Source organism: Cotesia typhae, unplaced genomic scaffold (genome assembly GCF_013202065.1).
Source record: "Cotesia typhae breed Kobodo isofemale line unplaced genomic scaffold, CoteBio_Ctyphae scaffold_13, whole genome shotgun sequence".
Classification (NCBI taxonomy): domain Eukaryota; kingdom Metazoa; phylum Arthropoda; class Insecta; order Hymenoptera; family Braconidae; genus Cotesia; species Cotesia typhae.
The window spans coordinates 2790593-2814569 of NW_027423774.1; the positions used below are offsets into that span (position 1 = coordinate 2790593).

The 23977-nt window shown below is 30.5% G+C and overlaps 5 protein-coding genes across 8 annotated transcripts; 3 read left to right on the top strand and 2 right to left on the bottom strand.

Moving 5' to 3' along the window:
* Window positions 1-405: 405 nt before the first annotated feature.
* On the top strand, window positions 406-5646 carry Cand1 (Cullin-associated and neddylation-dissociated 1). Its single transcript, XM_074255410.1, has 6 exons — window positions 406-563; window positions 777-946; window positions 1266-4236; window positions 4327-4570; window positions 4799-4945; window positions 5187-5646. The coding sequence occupies exons 1-6, from the start codon at window positions 522-524 to the stop codon at window positions 5318-5320; spliced, it is 3708 nt and encodes a 1235-aa protein (XP_074111511.1). The 5' UTR covers window positions 406-521; the 3' UTR covers window positions 5321-5646.
* Window positions 5647-7777: 2131 nt separating this feature from the next.
* On the top strand, window positions 7778-11848 carry LOC141535474 (uncharacterized). Its single transcript, XM_074255417.1, has 4 exons — window positions 7778-8427; window positions 10601-10797; window positions 11178-11341; window positions 11455-11848. The coding sequence occupies exons 1-4, from the start codon at window positions 7808-7810 to the stop codon at window positions 11743-11745; spliced, it is 1272 nt and encodes a 423-aa protein (XP_074111518.1). The 5' UTR covers window positions 7778-7807; the 3' UTR covers window positions 11746-11848.
* Window positions 11849-11994: 146 nt separating this feature from the next.
* On the bottom strand, window positions 11995-14712 carry Wap (DDB1 and CUL4 associated factor wap). 3 transcript variants are annotated; one of them, XM_074255421.1, is made up of 3 exons: window positions 14572-14712; window positions 14052-14335; window positions 11995-13544 (listed from the first exon to the last, which is right to left on the bottom strand). In XM_074255421.1, the coding sequence occupies exons 2-3, from the start codon at window positions 14302-14304 to the stop codon at window positions 12757-12759; spliced, it is 1041 nt and encodes a 346-aa protein (XP_074111522.1). In that variant the 5' UTR covers window positions 14305-14335; window positions 14572-14712; the 3' UTR covers window positions 11995-12756. The 3 variants fall into 3 exon arrangements, with proteins under 3 accessions (XP_074111522.1, XP_074111523.1, XP_074111521.1); XM_074255422.1 differs by having other exon boundaries at window positions 14567-14712; XM_074255420.1 differs by having other exon boundaries at window positions 14538-14694.
* A 90-nt stretch (window positions 14713-14802) lies between these two features.
* LOC141535472 (uncharacterized) lies at window positions 14803-20321 on the top strand. The gene is made up of 3 exons (XM_074255411.1): window positions 14803-14880; window positions 15314-18168; window positions 20143-20321. Exon 2 carries the CDS (start codon window positions 15319-15321, stop codon window positions 18121-18123), a length of 2805 nt encoding a protein of 934 aa, XP_074111512.1. The 5' UTR covers window positions 14803-14880; window positions 15314-15318; the 3' UTR covers window positions 18124-18168; window positions 20143-20321.
* Rap2l (Ras-associated protein 2-like) lies at window positions 19129-23547 on the bottom strand. Of its 2 annotated transcripts, XM_074255430.1 has the most exons (3): window positions 23311-23547; window positions 22520-23215; window positions 19129-22334 (listed from the first exon to the last, which is right to left on the bottom strand). In XM_074255430.1, exon 3 carries the CDS (start codon window positions 22273-22275, stop codon window positions 21730-21732), a length of 546 nt encoding a protein of 181 aa, XP_074111531.1. In that variant the 5' UTR covers window positions 22276-22334; window positions 22520-23215; window positions 23311-23547; the 3' UTR covers window positions 19129-21729. The 2 variants fall into 2 exon arrangements, with proteins under 2 accessions (XP_074111531.1, XP_074111530.1); XM_074255429.1 differs by having other exon boundaries at window positions 19129-23215.
* Window positions 23548-23977: the final 430 nt, after the last annotated feature.

Genomic DNA, 23977 nt, shown 5'->3' on the forward strand with positions numbered 1-23977 from the left:
GCATTTTTTTATCCTAAGATATAAAATTGATGATTGAACTGAAGTTAGTTTAGTATCGATAATCTCGAAAATCTCGAAATAATGGTTACTGACTCCTTATTGGTTAGAATTAAAGCGCGATTTGAATTCCTATTTGTAATTGATTTGTCATTGAAATTCTTAAAATTGACACATTTTTTTTAAATAATTTATTTGTAATAAAAATAAAAGAAAATTTCAAATGCCTGCTAATTTTAATATTCAGTATCATAATTTTGTATTACAGAAACTCGCCCTCACTGTCACTCATCACAAAACCCAGGCGTGTGACGCACGCGCAGTTTCATTTTAAACCCTCGTTGAATCAGTAAATTATGGAGACTACACACATTTAGTGCTTCAAGTTGACTGTAGACTTGTAGAGTATATGTACAATTTAGTCATATTCATCTGAAGTTAGTGTTGTGAGAGTTTGAGAAACCGGTCAATCACGATTGACTATCAACGAATAACTGATAAAAAAATAATAAAAGCATTTAACCATGGCTAGCGTTTCGTATCAAATAGCCAACTTGCTGGAGAAGGTAAAGCTTAGATTTATTATTTTGTTATAAATTTATCGGATAAGCGTAATTTATTTCCAGATATTCTTTTGTTCTGAGATGATGCATCAATTTCGGTTATAAAATACTCTATGGCATAACCTCACTTTTTATGCGTTACTAAATTATATTTTATGTTGTTATAATTTGTATTACATCTGAACATGGATTCTAACATTTATTTTTATTTGACAGATGACCTCCAGCGACAAAGATTTTAGGTTTATGGCGACAAATGACCTGATGACTGAATTGCAGAAAGATAATATTAAATTAGATGATGATTCCGAGCGAAAAGTTGTTAAGATGCTATTACGATTACTTGAAGATAAAAATGGTGAAGTACAAAATTTGGCAGTCAAATGGTAATTTATTTTTTACCTTATTTATAAACAAATTATAATTAAAAGTTACAAAAATTGAAATTCCTGCTGTGAATATTTATAAACAAATTAATGAAAAATAAAATTAGCCGACATCTAAAAAAATTTTCATTTGTAAAAAACTTGAAAAACTATTAGTGCAATTTTTAAAAAATTTTTTTTAATTCTAATTTAACAAATTAAGCAAAATCAAAAATGTCGACAAACTTAAATTACAAGTTTAAAAATGCAAAAATTTTGAATTTCAATTTTTCACGCAATTTTTTTTTTTTTTTTACTAAATCTAAATTTATTTCAACAGCTTGGGCCCTTTGGTAAACAAAGTCAAAGAATATCAAGTAGAAACAATAGTCGACGCTCTGTGTAGCAACATGATATCCGACAAAGAGCAGCTTCGAGACATTTCAAGTATTGGTTTAAAAACAGTAATATCAGAGCTGCCGGTTGGTTCCAATGATCTCGCGGAAAACGTTTGCAAGCGCATAACCGGAAAGCTAAGCAGCGCTATCGAGAAGCAAGAAGACGTTTCAGTCCAATTAGAAGCTCTAGACATCGTCGCTGATTTGTTATCAAGATTCGGATCACTTTTAGTGAGTTTCCACCCGACAATCCTGAACGCTCTGTTACCGCAGCTGTCTTCTCCGCGTCAGGCGGTAAGAAAACGAACAATCGTCGCTCTGAGCCACTTGTTAACTTCTAGCAACAGTTTTCTCTACAAAAAATTGCTAGACCATTTGCTTGAAGGTTTGACCTCTCAAAAAGTAAAGAATGTAATTCGCACTTACATCCAGTGCATCGCATCTATTTGCCGTCAAGCCGGGCACAGATTCGGCGAGCAAATAGAACGAGTTATGCCACTGATAGTCCAGTACAGCAACGAAGACGACGACGAATTACGCGAGTACTGCCTTCAAGCCTTCGAGTCATTTGTATACCGCTGTCCCAAAGAAATTACACCTCACATAAACAAAATAATCGAAATATGCTTGAAGTACCTCACTTACGATCCAAATTACAACTACGACGACGACGTAAACGATGAGAGCGATGGCGAGGGCAACGTAATGGAGACCGAGGAAGATGGAGAAGAAGACGGTGAAGATGAGTACTCTGACGACGATGACATGAGCTGGAAAGTCCGTCGAGCTGCTGCTAAGTGTCTTGAAGCCGTTGTTTCAAGTCGCCGGGAGTTATTGTCTGAATTATACAAACACGTGTCGCCTGCTATTATCGCAAGATTCAAAGAACGTGAAGAGAATGTAAAGTCTGATATTTTCCACGCATACATCGCATTGCTTCGACAAACCAAGCCAACATCGAGCGTTGCCATGGATCCCGATTCCATGGAAGATGAAGAATACCCAATTTCTCTTTTACAACAGCAAGTTCCGCTGATAGTAAAAGCCATCCACCGCCAAATGAAGGAAAAAAGTATCAAGACCCGACAGGATTGCTTCTCGCTGCTCAAGGAACTCGTGGTTGTCCTACCTGGCGCACTGACAAATCACATTCCCGCTCTAATTCCGGGAATTCAATATTCTCTTAGCGATAAAAATTCATCATCAAACATGAAGATAGACGCTTTGGCGTTCGTTCACACTCTGCTGGTAACTCACCAGCCAGAAGCGTTCCACCCGTTCATGGTAGTCCTTGCGCCTCCAATAATCACTGCAGTAAGCGATCCATTTTACAAAATAACAGCCGAAGCTCTTCTGGTACTCCAGCAGCTGGTCCAAGTGATTCGACCCCACAACAAGCCAGTCAACCCCGAATTCGCTGTTATATCCACTGAAATTTACCGCAGTACCCTCTCAAGACTCAAGACTGCTGACATTGATCAGGAAGTCAAGGAGCGTGCTATTGCCTGCATGGGTCAGATAATCGCCCACTTAAGCGACACACTGAACGATCAACTGCCCGTTTGTCTCCCAATATTCCTCGACCGTCTCCGCAACGAGATCACACGGCTCACCACCGTGAAAGCTCTCACCTGCATCGCTGCGTCGCCCCTACGTGTCGACCTGGAGCCAATCATGGAGGAAGCGATACCAATCCTCGGATCTTTTCTACGGAAAAATCAACGAGCTCTGAAATTGTGCTCACTGACACTTTTGGAGACTCTGGTACGCAGTTACTCCTCCAGCTTACACCCAGAGCTGCTGGACAAAGTCACGACTGAGTTAACAGCCCTGCTGAACGAATCAGACCTGCATATTGCTCAGCTGACGCTTACTCTGCTGACAACGATCGCTAAATTGCACCCTGGAGCGCTTACTCGCATTTCAGACAGCATTCTTCCGGAGATTCTGGTCCTTGTAAAGTCTCCATTACTTCAAGGCGCAGCACTGACGGCGATGCTTGAATTTTTCCAAGCGCTGGTTCAAGCAGAGATTCCCGGAATCGGGTATCAAGAGCTTCTGGCGATGCTGATCGAGCCAGTTAATAAATCAGCACTCCACAAACAGGCCTATCATTCATTAGCAAAGTGCGCGGCTGCACTGACAATAACTTGGCAAAAGGAAGCTCACGGTGTTGTCGAGCAGTTTATTAAAAATGTACAGCACCCACAAAATGACGCTCAGCATATCTTTGCCCTGCTGGTTATTGGGGAGATTGGCAAGCATGTTGATCTAAGCAGCATTTCTTTACTCAAACACGTTATTCTCAATTCATTTTCTTCATTGTCGGAAGAAGTTAAGTCTGCTGCCAGTTACACGCTTGGTAATATCGCGGTAGGAAATTTACCGGAATATTTGCCGTTTATTCTTAAGGAAATAGAGGCTCAGCCAAAGCGCCAGTACTTGGTGCTTCACTCACTCAAAGAGATAATAACTTGCCAATCAGGAAGCTCTTCAGGAGTTTCACATTTGCAAAACTTTGTGCCTTCAATTTGGCAATTGTTGTACCGACACTGCGAGTGTACTGAAGAAGGTACGAGAAATGTCGTTGCTGAATGTTTGGGAAAACTTACCTTGATAGACCCGACGACTCTGCTGCCAAGACTCCAGGAGTCTTTGAAATCAACGTCTCCCTTGATGAGAACCACCACGGTCACTGCGGTTAAATTTACGATCTCTGATCAGCCCCAGCAGATCGACGCGATGCTCAAACAGTGCATGGGTAGTTTCCTGGTGGCTCTTGAAGACTCTGATCTCAATGTCAGACGCGTCGCATTAGTGGCATTTAATTCTGCGGCTCACAATAAGCCAATGTTGATCAGAGATCTTTTGGACTCTGTTCTGCCTAAACTTTACGCTGAAACTAAAACTAAGGTAAGCTTTTTTTTTTTTTTTTTTTTTTTTTTTTGTTAATATTATTTAATTAAAGAGTTTTTACTAATGATGAATTATTTAAATTTTCAGAAAGAATTAATTAGAGAAGTAGAAATGGGACCATTCAAGCACACTGTCGATGACGGGTTAGACTTAAGGAAAGCAGCTTTTGAGTGCATGTACACATTATTAGATTCCTGTCTTGAAAGACTGGATATTTTTGAATTCCTTCAGCACGTGGAAACCGGATTGAGAGATCACTATGACATTAAGATGCTAACTTACCTTATGACGGCACGATTAGCGCAACTCTGTCCTACTGCTGTATTACAACGTAATTATTTATTTTTTATTATTATTTATTAATCATAAATATGCAAGTCATTAATATATTTACAGTAATAATAACAGTAATATTTATTATTAGAATAATTATTTAGATTTTTCTAATCAATGCTTTTAATTTTTTTTTTTAATTAATGAAAATTTTTATTTCATAAAAATTGATCAAGTATTTTAAATCTAAAAAAATGATCTAAGATTAATTAATATTTTTTTACAGGATTGGATAGGCTAGTTGAACCATTGAAAAATACATGTACCATGAAGGTGAAAGCGAATTCAGTGAAACAAGAGTATGAAAAACAAGATGAATTAAAAAGATCTGCATTAAGAGCCGTCGCAGCATTGTGGACAATTCCAGATGCAGGTAACAACTTGAAAAATTTTTAATTATCAATGAATATACGGAAAGAACAAAATTGTAATTTTACACGGTAAAACTAGAAAAATTAATTTACTATAATTTGGATTATATTTGATATCATCTGAATTTTTTTTTCACCACAGATTACACTGAGCATAATATAGGAGAATATGCAGTGTAATTTTATTCTTTCCGTGTAATTTTAATAATAAATTACAATTTATCTTATTCATTATAATTACAGATAAAAATCCGGCGTTGAGTGACTTTATGAATGTAATTAAATGTACACCAGAACTACGAATGTCATTCGACGCAATTCAGAAAGACTGCTCAGGTAACAATGTAAACGAAGCCAACACAATGGATATGAGTTAAATGAGAGCTCATCTGGTGATAATATATTTAAAAAACAAAAAAAAAACATTTTTCTAAATGATAAAATAAATAACTAAAGTATGCGAGTTTTACACTCCATAAATTCATCCGTAGTTTATATTACTTTTCAATATTTTTTTTTTTATACTAAAATTTTAATTTTAATTATAATTATTCTTAATTTTAAATTAAAAAAAAAAAATTTAAACTTTAAACGCGATTATTATTTAAAAATATATTTTTTTTTTTTTTTATGTAAACAATGTATCTAAAATTTTATATTCCCTAAAGAATATATAATTAAAAAAGTAATAATAATAAAATAATGACAAGCATTTTGCATTAATATTAACAATAGAGAATTGTTGATAAAAACTGACCGACTTGCTATTAATATTAAGTGTCTCGGTTTCTAAGTCCTTGTTATTCAATAAGTCTTTGACCTCTGAGCCTTTTATCCTCTGATAGAAAGGACCAATACAATATAAATCTTTTTAATATAAAAATGTAATTCTAACTAAAATTAGATTTCTAATTAATTTGTTAGTAGTACAAATATTTAGAAAAAAAATTATTAACCGTTGGCAAGGACAATGGGCGTGCGTCATAAACGAAATAAATTAAACCTAAATACATTGTTACATAAAGAGATAATTTTTTAAATCATAAATTTTATAAGCACACTTTTTAACGAGCATAGCGTCAATAGGCCGCGTCCTCAGTATATTTATATATATACGTAATGTGTGTATTAGTTTATACTAGCAGAGAGACCAGACTATAAGGATAGTCACGTAGGCACTCGTGAGTTATTTTACGACGACAAAAATATATAACTAATATAAGCATTTTATTGAATCCATATTCACATCAGTCATTTGATTTCAATATCCCATTGATTTTATATGTGTCAACTATTACAATAATTTGCATAACATTTATCATAAATAATATTTACAGCTCAGCTAAGCACACGCGCATTAATAGCGATTACGTTTATTTGAATGCCTAAAAAAATAATTATTATTTAAACATTTTATCTCGGGATATTTCATTAAGACACCAATAATAAATGAGTGAGCTGGTGCCTCGGCGTTACGTTTAAGTATTTACGTCAGCTTCCAAAGTAAACAATCCTCCTGTATATTTTCACATGTACACTGTCTTTGATCGATACATCCCACGCCTGGATCAGAATAAAACCGGTCATTAATTTATCATCGGTTACTTATTTTTATTAGATTAGATATTAAATATAAAACTTGAAGCAGCTATTTAAAATGTTCAAATAAATTAAAATTTTTCGATAATTGACCGCATAATTTTTATGACAGAATTATTATACCTGTTAAAAAAAAAAATATATGATTTATAGTATATGAGTTGAATTTCTCGAGATATTTTTTTTTTTTTATTTTTGCAGTAGACCCACTGCAGCGGGTATACGCCAAAATCAAGGACTTAAACTGGTTTTGTATACGCTAATATATACACGAATATATATCAACTCGGTTATATTAGGAATACATGATTCTCTACATTATTTTAATCTTTAATTCCAAATTTTCTTACCTAATTTTTTTTCCTTTTCATTACAGACTTTTTACACGTGTATTTCTAATATTTATTATATCTTCATAAATTTATATTTTTAGAGATTTTTTCTATAATTAATATTAATATTTTTTCCAATTATTTTTACATCAATTTAAATCCCATTAAAATTAAAATTTTTTAATTTTTAAAAATTAAAAATTCATACGTAAAAAAATTTTTTTTTTTTTAATTTTTAATAACATTTGAATTACTTCTATTTAAATGTCATAAAAATTACCAGCTATTTTTATTTTTTATTTTTGCTATAAAAAATAAAAAATTTCAACGTTAAAAATTAATACGTAAAAAAAATTTTTTTTTTTTAAATTTTTAATAACATTTGAATTACTTCTATTTAAATGTCATAAAAATTACCAGCTATTTTTATTTTTTATTTTTGCTATAAAAAATAAAAAATTTCAACGTTAAAAATTAATACGTAAAAAAATTTTTTTAAATTCTCAATAACATTTAAATTACTTCTATTTAATAATAGTTATTTTTAGCGTCATAATCTGTAAAATTATTTATTCTCAAATTAATTTAATTTTAACACATATATCTTCAATAATTAATATTATTTTTACTGACACAAAGTAAATTTATCCATTACATTAATAATTAATCAATTAGCTATTAATCATTAATCTATACAATTAGTTTAAGCTTAAAAAAAAATCCCCAAAAATTAATGATGAAACTTAATCACACCTGAAAAAAATAGATTTCCTTGGCTTCAATAAATTTCTAAAAACCAAGTACTTGCTATAAAAAATAATCCCTTTGAATTAGATCTGAATTGGTTACCTGTACCTCTCTCTCACGAGTATTCAGATTGAGTAAAACTTAACTCACATTTTACCAGTTGGTTTTTCCCCTTCCTTTACACATATGTCCTCCAGCACTAGCCGACAATTGACTCGCGGCTATAAATACGACCCCGCGATTCAGACGTACCAGTATGCAATCACATGTGCTTGCAATCGAGTCGTGCGTAAAATTTTCGCAATAAATAAACCTGAAACTGAAAGAAGAAACTTAAGTTTTGAATTTTCACCTTTAAGTTTTCAAACAATGTGTATTCGCACGTGTACTGCTGACGGGGTGGAGCTTGAGGACAATAGCTTGGCTAAGGTAGCGGAAAATCCGGCTGTAATAGGCCTGGACAGTTCAATCGAAATCCAGAACTCAGTCGAAGTGGTCACCCGACAAGACTCAATGAATTCTGTGGAAGAAATTAAGAAAATTTCTGTTGAAGAAATTATTGAAAAGCCAGAGAGCGTCATGCAGTGCCCGTTCGCAGCTCAGAGAAAAGTCTTTAAAGGCAAAGACAAATTCATCAAGAAATATGAAGAAATTATGAAGCAAAATCAAAATAATTCAGAAGCTACTGCTGAAGATAATTCTACTCACTCAAATGATTTTTTGGGAAAAACTGTTGGGAGTTTCAAAAATCTTACTGATATAATCAGCTATTACTGTAATATCAACTACGATTCACCGATCTATAAGTAAGTACGCAATTAAACTCAATTTTTGCATGGTTAATTAAAAAAATAAACTGAGAATTTCTAATCTCACTCGTAAGGCTCACTCGTAATTTATCATTTAAATTAGAGCATGTCGTTGTTATTACTTCAGTTTATATAATTAAATGTGAACATCAGATTTAATACTAAAGTTAGCCGACGTTTTTAATTTTTTTTTTTATTATTAAATTAGAAATAAAAAATATTTTTTTAAAATTTCACGCATTCTTTTTCAAGTTCACTACAGATGAAAATTTTTTTTTCAGTAAAAATAAATTCTAAAAATCTTTACATGTCGGCTAACTTAATTTACATACTACATCAGATTTGTTTAAAAAATTTTTTTTTCAATCTAAAATGAAAAATTTGCATGGGTAAGAAATTTTAAGAACCACATGGAAATTTTACAAGTATAATTTATTCAAAAAAAAAAACTATATTGCTTACTTTAGTGTCATAAAACATGATTATAAATTATAATAAGAATTTTATAAGCCTGTTTAAAATTTTTTTTTTAATTTTTACCTTGCAGAAAAATTTTTATTGTAAATTTTTAACCTTCAGTAGTTTTGCACAAAAAGTTTATTTATCATTTTAGTTGAAAAGAAAAAAAAATAATGATCCAATTTTTTAAATATCTTTTTTGTTAAATTTAATTCCTGGGCTCTAAAATTTTTATAAATAATTTTTATTGATTAAAAATTAATTTACCCGACATTTAACAATTTTTGATTTCTTTTACTAATTAAAATTTGAACGAAAATTTGCACGTGTAATTTTTAAAATTTTCCACGTGGAAAAATTTTTCTTTTAATTTTTTAAAAATTATTTTTCAATAAAATAAATTAGAAAAATTTTTTTATTAAAAAAAAAAAAATCCTAAAAATTCTCAAATGTTTGCTAAATTTATTTTCACAATTTTACACCATTAGAATTGAACAGAAGAAAAAAAAATGATTAATTATCCCTGAGTTATTTTAATCGACAGACAATCGTTTAGATTTATAGATAATGAATTACATATATAAGAATTTCGAATGTATTAAATTAATATGCATGATTAGTACGCGTGTCGCATTTCTTCACGTTTCCATCGGCAATATAATGAGCCAGTCTTTGATCAATTACCCCACGGATTTATCGTGCAAACTGATCCGAGGGTCGATGAATTGAATGAAAACTCGGACCATTTGCTCCAAATGCCGGCGATTATCCGCAAAACCTACAATTAAATTTGATTATATTCCAACGTTAAAATTTTAAACTCATTTTTTGAGTACTAAAGACTTTTAAAGGGCATAATTCTACAACTCTAGTGGTGTACGTGACATTTCACATGAAAATTCAAGCTATAATCATTAAAGCTAAATAATCTCTAATGATTTATGACTTGCCTAACTTGAGTTACGATTTTTGCTTTCTTCCTAATGTCTGCTTTAGGGCTTGTTCAGGTAAATAAAATTTTGCTTTATTAAATAATGACTTTTGTTAAATTGCACGGTAATTTTTTAAATATTGACGTTTTTAAAAATATAAGCTAATCCTGATGTTACACTGATCAAGAGCTTTCTTTTGAGTACCTACATGATTTTTTCATATATTTATATATTTATATATGTTTTATATATATATTTATATATATTTATATATATTTTATAACATCAGGATGAACTTATATTTTTAAAAATATCAAGTGACAGTTTATAAAAATTTTCTCAACAAATAAAATACTGGAAAAATAATTTTTTCAGTTTTAGTTTATTTATTAATAATTTTTTATTTAAAATTAATTTCAGTATCATTAATTTGTCAGGTAGTTCAAGTTCTATTTAATTTTCTAATAATTAACCACACTGTAATATTGACTTAGATTGAGATAAGTACTTAAATAGTCCTTATCACTAACACAAAAATTGGACGATAAATCAAACCGACATAATATGTAAATTAGATATAAAAGTCCAAATATTGTTACCAATTGTCCAAACAAAAAGTACTATCTATTGTAATTGCTTTAACTTACATTACCAGCTCTGATGTCAAATGTAAACTCGACAATCAATAACCATTTCCTGTTAAGCGGTTATATAATGAAATAATGTAATAATAATTGAAATTATAATAATGATTAATCAATTTTTTTTATAAATTACAGAATACTGTTCGAAACCACGCAGCCGGCTCACGTAATAATGGTCGCCGTCGTTTTGTACTTGTTATCAATCATTAATCCGACTTCTTCAAACAAAGGCCAAAATTTTAACAGTCCTCATTCTGGAGTACTGTCATTCATTTATCTTTCTTCTTTTATAATGCATATCGGATCGCAAATTTGGATGACTTTTGTATCAGGTAATTGTATTTCAATTTTTTGAAAAAAAAAAAAAAAAAAAAAAATTATTTCTTCTTTAATACTAAAAATTAAAAAAAAATAATCTTCTAATTAATGAGTTCTATAAAGATAAGTTAAAATTTCCTTACATTAAATTTAATTTAACATTATATGTTCAATTATATTTCAATTATTCGACTACAATTATCTTGATTGTACCATAAAATTTTTGTTATTATACCAAACTTAATTTTTTTCTATTTATCAGCAATAAAACATATTTAAATAATTACAAGTTAAATTTAATAATAGGCCAATAATTTATTTATAGAGTTAAGAAAAATAAAAATAGTAATAAATATGAATTAATAAATAAATTATAATTGTTTTCTATTAACAGGTCTTTCACTGTATTTTGCATTACCAAGGCATACATTTAATGACGTCCAACGTGTTCTATTTCCTCGTTACTTTACGATAAACGCTTGTTTAAGCTTTATAACACTCGTTATCTTCGTTAAACATCATCCGGTCGAAACATGGGATACTGAAACGACTGTTCAAGTAAGTTTTAATATTCTATTATTAATTACCAAGCAAATAAATAACTTGATCAATAAATCATGCTTTTAATTGATCTATAAATAATAATATAAAAATTACTTTTATTTATTCAGGTAGCAGGAATGTCTCTAGCATTGGTACTTGAATTATTAATCCGTCTGTACTTGACACCTCCGCTCTTACGTCTAATTGACGAGAAAAAAGGAATCGAACTGGCTGCTGGAGTCGGTAAGGAGACTGGTTGTCAGAAGATCGGTGCCTTGAAATACTGTCCCCACTACATGGAGATCCATCGCTCTTTCCGCAAGACCCACGGGTGCATCGCAATGGGCAACATCATCACTATGGGATGCACAATTATGCATCTTTTCTACATATCCAATAAACTTTGTGTTCTTATATAAAAATAGTATTAAGAGTAATGATTATTTTATAGATATTTAATTGATTAGATGTATTTTTTATAAATAATTTTAAGTGACTTTAATTTATTGATTTGACTGACTAGCTTATTTATGACAAATTCGTCGCTAATGTCTAAAATCAATTAACGTCAATGTCATTTTTATAAACTGTAAGATTACATGGCAGTTACTTTATATTAATTCATTTATATTTATTGATTAGTATGATGTATGACATAAATAATTGACTTTTTCTTTTTTAAATAAAATCATTTTATTTATCGAATGATACACGGATGCAGAATACTGATATTACCAAGAATCTACCAAGTATCTTATACGTTATTGTTTATTATTGCAGTGGCAGATAAAAAATTTTTTTCACAAATAGGATATATACATAATTAATTTTTTGAAGAAATAATTTAATTAACTAATTTTTAATTCAAAATATTTAATTTTTTAATGATGTAATTCTTAAGGTTGAAGATTAAACAATCACTAGATAAATAAATGCAATGTGTTGATCACTTAATTATTAAAGTCTAATAAATATAACTTAAACCTAGCAATTATGAAATAATAATTATATGATTATTAATGAGAGTGACTAATGATAAGTACACTGAGAGAAAAAAATTGTGACAAAAAATTAATTAGTTTAAAATTGTTGAAAAAAATTTCTTTTTAATTTAGAAAAAAATAATTTTAAATTGACAGTTTTCGAATTTTCATTTTTTTGAAAATTTTGATATATTTTTTTTTTTAAATACATAAAAAAATGAACAATTAAATGAAAATATCGCGTTCCAGATGTCATAAAACTTGTAAATAATTAAAAAAATTTTTTTTCAACAAAAAAATTGTAAAAAAATATTCCTTCAGCTGTTAAAATTATTTACAGTTTTAAACAAATTAATTTCTAATTACAGGATTGTTAATTTTTTTTTCTAAATAAATTTTTTCACTCAGTGCAATGTAAGTATACATAAATAATGGAAGTTATGATAATTATACACGTAAAATTTCCGCAGCTTTGTTGTAACAAATAGCGATCCAATCTGGCTGAGTAGCGCCCCATTGAATCTGATTAACTTCGCCCTCAGCGGCGGTGTAAGCGAGAATGGGGTCCTCGATCGCGCGGGGCATTTGTTGGATATCCCAGATGAGGGCTTGGTGATCGTCTCCAGCAGTACAGATGTGACAAGAGGAGTGAGGAGCCCACGCGATGCCATTGACACTGGCCCGATGATTGTTCAACCTCGCAACAGGTGTGCAAGGTACTCTTACGTCAAGAATAATCACCTCGCAGGCATCCATCGCCACGGTGGCCAGGTAGTTTGGATCCTGCTTGTTCCAGGCGAGTCTTAGCAGCGGCGTGTGCTGGGGGTCCTCGTAGATTATCGTCGAGTGCTCGAGATGTCGGAGGTCGAACATCCTGACAGAGCCGTCTGCGCCCACCGAGGCGAACATGTCGCGACCACCGCCTGCTCGGCTGAATGCAATGTCGTAAACCTCTTTGTCGTGGGCTATCAATTGGGTTTTCACATGTCCGGTTACCATGTTGACGCGACCCAGTACTTGGCCTGTCTCGAGGCCCCAAATCGTGCACGTCGTGTCGATACTCGAGGTACCGATCAAATTTGGATCAACCTCATTCCAGTCGAATGACGTCAACGGCGCGCAGAAATCTGAATTTTTGTTGTTGTTTAACACGCACTCGAGTCGTGTTTCTGGCTCAGCTGCTCGCCAAACACGCAAGTAATCACCTGATGTCGCTAATAAATCTGGAAATAATCCTGCAAAAATAAAATGATTTATTTTATTTATTTATTTTTTATACAATTATGCAAAATAATTATTAAACTGCTTACTAATCGGTAACTAAATATACAAAATAAATAAGTTTATTTATTTTTCAAAGTACTAGATAATTAATTAATATTTAAATATTTGATGACATTGACATAAAATATTAAGACTAATAATTATGCAATAACTCTCACTTAAAGTCCTAAAGAAATAATTACTGGTGAAATAAATATTGCATAATCAATTTCCTGTTACATATTTAATATTAATAAATTTTAAATAAAATTAATAGTACAGATTTAATTATTCAGAATTTTACCTTAATTTTATCAACAAATATGTAACTTATAAGTGTTTTTAATTGTTTTAGTGTTTGGAGTAAAATTAAAAATTTTAATTTTTAATTAATTTTTTTAAAAAATTGGTGGATTTAGAATTATTTTAAAACACTCTGAGTAAGTACTCTGAAATAAATTTTTGAATAAAAAAATCACCTTTGCTATCAGGAATCCACATTATCTTGGTAGTAGGATAAGGATGATCAAAAGTGCTTTTAGCAGTAAACTCTGAAGTCTCCTCATCCAGAGAAACAATTTGTACTTTATTGTTATACTCTTCGACGAAGCTCCCCAGTGCCAAACGAAACCTCTTGTCGGGTCTCACAGACCAGTTCATGCTGTACAGAGGCCATGGTGCCTCGTATTTGTAAATCTCCTTTCTCTTAGGCGGTACGTTGTGCAACGCCATTGTTTATTTCTCTGAATTATTTATTTTAAAACTGCAATTTAATAAATTAAAATTAAAACTGACAATTTATTGACTAATTTATTAAAATAAAAATTTCACATCTTGAAAATTTATTTTTAAAAGATATTTTTTTAGTTATAACTTAATTAATAAAAAAAATTAAAGAATTGTCAAACATCAGCTGATTTAAGTATCATTTTAATAAAAATATTAGAATTGTAATAAATAAATACCGTGAAATTATCTATAGGTTAACCCTTACCCTACCAGTTAAACTTAACTCCAAGTTTTGCTGAAGATTTCTAATTATAACTTAGTAATTAATTAAACACTCAGTTTGCTACATAATATATAAAAATTGTAATTAAACTAATTTAATTATGATATTTGACTCCAATAATACAAAATAAGTACAACACAGCGTCTACTCCATTTTTTACTTTTATTTTGACAAGAGTCTCAACTACTGTCCAGTAGATGTCATCACCATCGGTAACTGTCAGATGGCACTTGTTATCATTTTAACCGGCATGTGTTGTTATTGAAAAAAACCGTCTATTTGTCAACAATTACAAGGTAACTATTTATAATTATTACTAGTGAATTATAAATAATTAAAATTTTGTTTTATTAAAAAATAACTTTTGTTAAATTGCACTGTACTTTTTTAACTAATGACATTTTTAATGATATAAGTTTATCTTGATGTTGCACTCATCAAGAGCTTTCATTTGAGTACCCACATGCATTTTTATATATTTTTCATATATACATATATATATATATATATATATATATATATATATATATATATATATATATATATATATATATAATACATATAAATATATGAAAAAATGATGTGAGTACTCAAATGAAAGCTCTCGATGGGTGTAATGTCAGGATGAGCTTATATCTTTAAAAATGTCAATAGTTCACAAGATACTAGGTCATTTCTTAATTATGTATCTAGATTAAAAATTTATTAATCATAAATTAAAAATTTCAGAAGAAATGGATCGCTTTTACGAAAAAATCCAAACAACATTGATGAGACTAAACTCTGAGCATGAATTAAAAGATCTATCATCACATGTCACGCAGGAAAGCGCTGACAAAATAGATAGCGTGATAAGCGACCTGGCAATTGTATTTAAAAATTGCGAAGTAAGTACTGAAGAAGTCGCTAAGACAGATGACAAGTGTGTGAAAGCGCTGCAGTACCTGATTTTCAACACCAATTTCCACTGTCAGGATCAGATGGCCGAGGATATTGTAAACGGACACCTGGTGGACATGTGCCCAGCATTAGTTCCTTATTTATTACTCACTATCACATATAAATTCAACTACGAAATTATTTTAACAGAACTTGCTCTTTACTGTCCTTTAGAATTGTGCGTAGAAATAATGGAGACCGCTCCCAGGTGCTTAAGCATAATAAAATTCGAGCGGGCGCAGAAATTTATCATCAGCTTTATTTTAAACGCTTACAAAAAATTAGTTTTAATGAAACAAAGCGAGTTGCAGTCTCGAGAATTAAATGAAACTCTTGATCAATTTACTGTCCAGTTTCAGGAACTAGTAGCGGTAATTAAAGAGAACAAAACTCTGCGTCTCGACGAGTCAACTGCGAATAATAAACTGCGACGTGGGTTTATCATCAAGGACGTCACCAAGTTGATTCTCGACTGCCTGGAGTGTCATCAGATGGGCGTTAAAGTCGATCCTGAGGAAGAAAAACAGTACAAAATAACTTTTGGCCGAGAATTTGTCGTAAAATGCGACCCGGAGCTCGTCGAAAAGCATTTAGGTATTTTTAACTCATGCTTACTGTCTCTGATGTCTTCCATTTTGCAGGAAGTAGACGTGAACACTTACATGGAGTGGGTGGAGTTTGACTCACCGGAAGATCCTTCACAGACACTGCAGCAGTCAATTCGCTTTGACTGCTACAAACTCCTAGACTTCTTGAAGAAGTCTCAGTTAAAATTAAACGCCGAGCTTCTTAAATGCCTAGAACACTTGGCTGCTAAACCCAAGCATCCCAGCAACCTGGGGCTCGAGGAACTCTGTCGCAAAGTTGCCGAAGGCAGCAAGGAATCTCTGAAGCAGCTTACGAGTCGCTACCAGCAGTGGGACGAAAATATTTTCCTCGCTGTTAAACCTCATTACCTATTATTCGACAAAGAAGACTGTTCTTTTCTTCTAGAGTACCTGACAATGTTGATCGAAAATAATTTAGACGAAGATCACAAACAGTCCGTTTACAATCTTGTTACCAAAGTGCTCTTGAAACTGGAAATCACTGAGGTGTTTGAAGTAGCGCTGGAGTATATTAAAACCCACGAGGCTAAAAACATCCTCGAGTCTGTCAATACTCAAGAAATGTTCAACGATTTTATCACCAACAATACAAACTTCAAAGATCCTATGAAGTTGCGTATTTTGTTGTTTTTTATAATGAAAAATCCCAAAGAGTTTTTGATGACGCTGATTAAAATGAGCATTGGCAGCTCGCAGTATCCACATGTGATGATTCCACCAGAAGATTTGCTACTGCTGGCACCGATAATGAGTATTGAAGATGACACGGGTGGTAATTTAGTGCTGAGTATCCTGCTGGACAATATTCGGCTTAAAAAAACTGATTGGAAGACGGTAAAATTCTGTAACTTCATCACGACAATGATTGATCGCGTTTTTACAGCCGACGAGCTTACCAACGTTGTTTTTATTCCCATAATCGAGGATTCTTTAATGTCTGTCGAGACTGTAAAGACAGTTTTAATTTGTTTGCAGAAAATAATGCCTTCTTTCACAGAAAATATTAATTTCAGCGGTCTATTAATTGCACTAGCGACAAAAATGAAGTTTATTAGACGCAATAAAATAATTTCTAGGTGCGAAAGCAATGAAATCTTGGATTTAATTATTAAAATTGTTCGAACAATGATTGTTAATTACAAAGAGTGGGTGGATAAAATAGAAAAGATGAAAGTAAATGAAATAATAAAAATAATTTTGCCGATAGATCAGATTTACTTTGAAGAACTTTTGAGCTACAACCAGCCTCCAGATATCACGGATATAATTCGTGATTACTCGAGACGCGTAGTAACGGTAATTGCGCAAGTGTTTGAAGATACTGAAGCTCCAGAGCTGGATCTTAATTCGCTGTGGGTGGATTTTAAATTAAATTTAATTTTGAACACTACCGAGGAAGAGTTTGTAAGGATTGCTACTGAAATTGCGGTGATCCACGCGGACTTCTTTCATCCTCAGATGGAAGAAGTGCTGGTGGATGACGCAGTGGTTGGTTTTATGAATCTCGTAGCTCGAGCTTGGAGCTACTGCTTGGAGATACCGAGAGCGACGCAGCCGAATACCTTCGGGTGTTTAATAAGATCTCAGGCGAAGTTTATAAAATTAATTATGCGGATTAAAGACAAGACCTGGGAGTATAAAAGAATTTTAAAGACTCTTAAAGATATCATCATTGGTTTGAGCGACAGTATTAAGGAGACCGGCTACGGGGATTGTTATCAACAATTGCTCAAGTCTTTGGAATGTCCAAGCGGAGAAAAATCTTTGGAGTCGATCTTGCAGATTGCAGAGAGTCTAGAAACCTTCGGCAGCAATTGTTTGCAGACTGTTGGTGAGCTTGGTCTTCGGGAAAAAAAAATTCCAAGAGAATTGATGAAGCTACTGCTGGCTCAGGAATTTATTGATAATTGTTTAAGATTTGAAATCCAAATTTCGAGTCTTATTATCAAGGGGATCAATGAACTTACTGCTTCGTGTAAAAAAACTGATTAATAGTTTTTGGAAAAATAAATATACTTTTTTATTTAATGAATCATTGTAAGTATTTGTGTTAATTTTGATCCTGGGCGTTTTTTTTTTATGTTCTTCTTAATTTTACATGACTCATCCTCGCTATCGTAAAATACTTTCTATTTTTATTTTTTTTATCTGAGTTAACATTTTTTTACAGTGAATATAACACGGGTTTTCGGAATTATTAAGAGATAAATTCAAGGGAAAAAAATAGCTGATAATTATTAGTGTTGAAATAATTATTTAATGGATTTATAATGAAGTTAAATGACTTATTTTTGGCTTTCAGATATTAAAATCTTCTGGGAAATAGATATTATGAATGACTTTGACTTAATTATTTTTTAAGTTTAAAAATAAAATGTATGTCGAGTGGTATTTAATGATAAAAGTTTGAACTATTGAATTATATTGAAGTAATTCATAATTATTAATCATAAAAAAAAACCGCAGATTTAATTGTTAATAATTTAAAGGGCACAATTAGTGTGAAATTAAAAAAAAAAATTGATTTTTGTTTCATATTTCAATAAGTTATACCTTTAAAAATAACATACTAAAATTTTAAATCGATATTTTAAATAGTTTTTAAGTTACGGCCAAAACGGTAGTTGGATTATTTAATTTTTTCAAAAATTATATTTAACTTTTTTTTTTTTTTAATTTATAAATTTTTTTGAAAATTTGTTAAAATTGTGATGAATAATTTTTTTTTTTAATTGTTCATTTTTTTAAGTATTTTTTAAAAATGCAATGCAATTTTTTTCTTCAAAAATATAACTGTGTATTCTCAAAATATGTATAAATATGTTCTTAAAATTTAAAAAAATTTGATACAGTATTTTTTTTTTAATTCTCAAGTCGCCTTTTTTTAGACTGTCACACTAGTTGTTCCTCTTAAATCGCAATTACAAAAAAAAAAAAAAAAAAAGAAATTAATAGCTGCGATAAATATCTAATTACAATAACCAAGCGAAAAGTAAATTGTTATTATCAATGGTTGTTTTTATTACATATATAACTTGATGCTATTATAATATTTACAATTATTTTTCACATTGTAAAAAATATAACATATTTCGTAATCATCAATACCATACGCAGGTAGCACTAAAAGGCCGATGTACATTCAAATCGTGGTGTTGTCGCTTTTTCTTCATTACATTAATAATGATATTGTTAATTGTAATTGTAATAATCGAATTATTTTATTTTATTATAATTTTTTATTATTTTTCGACCTAATTGATAGTAATTTCGCCACAATATCAAGACATTCACACATACAATCGACGGTGCATCGATATCTGTTAAAAAATTGGCAGGTAGGAAAATCTGATTTAAAAAATCATTATTCTTATTATCTTAATCATCCGACCGCGTGATATGCTAGTAGTAATTTATTTATTTACTTATTATGTTTAATCATCTTTGTAATAAACACATTTGTTTTCTATTTAGCACGCAATTAGTCGCGGTGTGTCTAGAAAAATATTATGCAATTTTTTTATTTGTTACTTTTCTTTTGGAATTGAATCGTAGTAGTAATAATAATAATAATTATAATAATAATAATAATAATAATAAAAAATAAAAATTAATGGTAATCAGATTATTACAATCTAATGAGTTCATTGTAGAAATATATAAATCCCCGTACTGCTATACCCTTATTTTAAAAATAGCGAGTACCCTATAAGTCTGTAAAGTGTGCATTTATTTTCTTTACATTAACATAAAAAAAAAATTTCATTTAAGCGGATATTGTATATTTCCTGCTGCTTATATTTTTTAATGTATTTTACTTATTTTTTTTTTTTTGTTCTACATTTTTACATACGACAATTAAGTGTAATTTATAAAAATTGTTAACGCTATAACACAAACTACTTTTCCTTTTTATTAATAAATTTTATTGTAATTTATTATTTATTTACTTATTAATATTAATTGTTGTTTTTAATTTTTTAATTTTTTAATTTTTTTTTTTTTTTTCAGTGTTCATAAAACGTAGATTATGTGGACTTTATAACGATGACTCATTTACTTTACAAGTACAGTTTTATACAACATGCAAGAGGCACACAGATAATTAAATATCTGTTCCTTATATGTAATTATAATAATAAAAATAATAATAATAATAATAATAAAATAAGAAAAATTATAAAAAATCATTTATAGAATATTATTTGTATTATTATTATTTTATAAACCTTAACAGAATCGTATAAACATTAATAAGAATAATTAATTAAATTATCATTGACAATTGATTTTTCATTATAAAACTACAGACTCCAAATCGGTGCTTACTATATTATTTATCGTTATCTTTATCATTATGGTAATTATAACTATTACTATCGGTAATAAAATGTGTTCTTAATCCTAAAAATTAAAGAAATACAAGTGGACAAAAATCCATTGACTGTTCACGTGTCACGTGTCAAAAAATTATTTTCCAGATACAAAATAAAGTCTCGTCAAAAGATTCATAGATAACATTGATAAGGACAACAGTTACTTAGTACAGCACTTATTTACACGTCAAGTAATAAAACGTCTGTCATTCATTATTAATAATAATAATAATAATAATAATAATAATAATAATAATAATAATAATAGTATTAATATTACTTGTTGTTAATCTTTTTACAAAGCTCAAAAACCTTCATCGCCCTAGCTTCTTCTTGCCATTATCTAATCAGCACCTTATTTATAAATATGTATATGTATAATATATATAATTATTTATTTGTTTTTCTATTATTGTTAATTACAATAATAATAATAATTTTAATTTTTTAATTGTGATAGATTTTGTCGATATCAAATGTGCCAATAAAATTTTATAATTTCGATTTAAAAATACTCTGATAGAAAAATTTAAATAAACAAAAGTACAACTGTAATTATCACGTACGTAATTATGGTTGGTTCTATTGTTAAAAATAGTGCATTGGTCCTTGATTATCATAAGCTGTTTGTCCTTTACTTAAAAAAATCTTAAAATCCCCTTATCATGGTATTTCTTCACTATCATTTGTTTTATTTTTTTTTTTTTAAACTGCACTTACTTATATGTAATAAATTTACAGCGATAATTACATGTAATACTATTAATTTTAAATATTAAAATATTAAATAAGTGCCCATTGGTCACTATATTTATTTTATAAATTTAAATTTATCTACTCCAATAAAAAAATTATAATTTCTCCTCTCGGTCGTCATAATGATAAACATTGCAAGTTTTTAGTTAATATTTAAAAAAAAAAAAAAAATAATAATATTTTTCAAATAATATTTAAATTTAAATTTTCATTTCTTCTTAATATTTTTCACAGCACACTTCCTGGCGGAGAAAACGTTTCAATTGTGAAGTAATCGTAACTATAATTGTGATTACAATTAAAATCATAAATAAATCGACAATAATAATTATTAATAATATTAATAATAATAATAATAATAATAATAATAATAATAATAATAATTATAATAATTATAAATCATCTCCACAGTAGCCTTGCAGTTAAAATTATGATCAGTCTGGGCCTAGCGGCTTTTGATTAAGTATTAAAGGACACTGCAACAGCAATAGCTTTTTTTTTCTTTCTCCGGACTAAAGTTCATCTCTCTCACTATTTCTGCAAACACTTCATTAACATTGGTACGGTTTTTGGCAGAGGCCTCGACGAAGGGGCATCCCCAGAGCTCCGCTAGGGCATTTCCCTCAGCGGTATCGACCTCCCTCTGGTGCTCAAGGTCGAGCTTGTTGGCGACCAGGAGTACGGGGACCCTTTCAGTCCCCTTGACCCGCGTAATCAGCTCCTTCATGGCCTTAATGTCCTGGAAAGTCTGGTGGTTCGTCAAACTGTAGACCACCACGAACCCTTGTCCGTTTTTTATATACAGGTCCCGCATACTCGCAAACTGCTCGGTCCCCGCTGTGTCCAGGATTTCGAGGACACACGGCGAGTTGTCAACTTCTATTTCTTTTCTGTAGAAGTCTTCGATCGTCGGGTCGTACTTTTCCATAAAGCATCCGGATACAAATTGCACGGTGAGAGCACTTTTGCCCACCCCACCCGAACCAAGTACAACAACTTTGAATTCACGCATTATTTCAACTTGTTTTTTTTTTTTTTTTTTTTATTATTATTACTCCAACTACCATGTAGCTGTAACAGTAATAATAATAATAATTATTAAATAAAAAAATAATTACTGCAGTAGTATTTAAAGAAGAAATAGTCAGATATTGATGATTGATGTTTTAAAAAATTTTAAATTATTAATTTACTAAGTTTTATAAAATCCAAGGACATTTAAAACCCAGAAAAATGTTTTTATTATTTATTGGTACCTTGGAAATGGTGCCAATAAAAAAAGCTCCAATGTCAGCATCTACGAACACTTAATAAACTATTACGATTACGATACTCTGATAGTTGTGACAATAAAATAAAAATAACCACAATGACAATGACAAATAATAAAAAAAAAAAAAAAAATAAACTTAAACTAAAATTTAAGTAAAAAAAACTTAAATAAAAATAAAATAATAAAGGACCCGCACTGGTGCACAAGTTGATCAAGACATGATCATAACACTTTAAACAAAGTAGACACAGATATCAGTAGTCTGTTATAGTTGTAAATGTCTCTGTCTGGCACTCAGCCGCTCCTAGTCTCTGGGCTTCCACCAACACCCTCAATTATCCCTATAATATAATATAATGTAATATATATTTATTTATCGTCTTTTATTTCGTGTCCACACTTTGTCCCCCTTCACTTCCTCCACGGTCTTCATGACGTGTTGCATGATGTTGACGCCATTTTATCGCACTTCCTTTCAATTTTTCACGCATGTATTTTCAACATCATCATCTCCCTCTCTCCAATCCTCTGTCTCTCTCTCGCTCACTCGCTCTTGCTCTCTGTCACTGATCGCTGAATTACAAAGACTTTTCGTCCCAATGTCTCTGTACCAGGAGTGATTTTGGTAAATAAAATTACCCTGCCAGAGCAACGACAGCTACGAGTCTAGCTCGGGAGACTACAATCAATAAAAAATAATATTAATATTTATTATTAATTAAAATAATTACAGTGTAATGGGGATTATTTGTACACTGAATACCAAGTACTCACAACTAGCCTTCCACAGGATGGGACTCAACTGTACATGGATTCTATAGATATATTGGATATATATTGTGTAAACTTGCAATCACTGGCAAATGGCATACTACACAATACCACAATACACTGAATAGTACGGGCACTAGTTACAAGTGCCAGCGACTAAACTTAAAGGCAACTTCGTCGTCGTCACTTTGATGTCTCTTCAAAAATATATACACTTACACAGCTTACACTACGTCTACAATCTCCGATCACATTCCAAGTCATTGATTGGTGCATTTCGAGTTTCCATCGCCAGCTTCTCCCACACACAGCTTCTATGACTCTGAAGTTAGCGGACGTTTCAGTTTTTAAATTATTCATTGGTAAATAATAATGACATTTAATTTAACTGTCACTTTACAATTTTTTTTTATTTTCCTTAAAGAAATAAATTATTTAAAAAATAGACTTGTAGAAATTTTAATAACCTAAAAATGCAATTTTTTTAAAATAATTTTTTATACTTAATTTAATCGTTAAGAAAATTAAAAATTAATCAGGTGACAGCTAATTTTAATAAAAAAAATTTTTTTTTTTAATTAATTAATTTTTTAATACTAATAAATTATTATACTGACCAGAATTTTTTTTTTTTCAGTTAATTAAATTACTATGAAAATATTTGCATCTG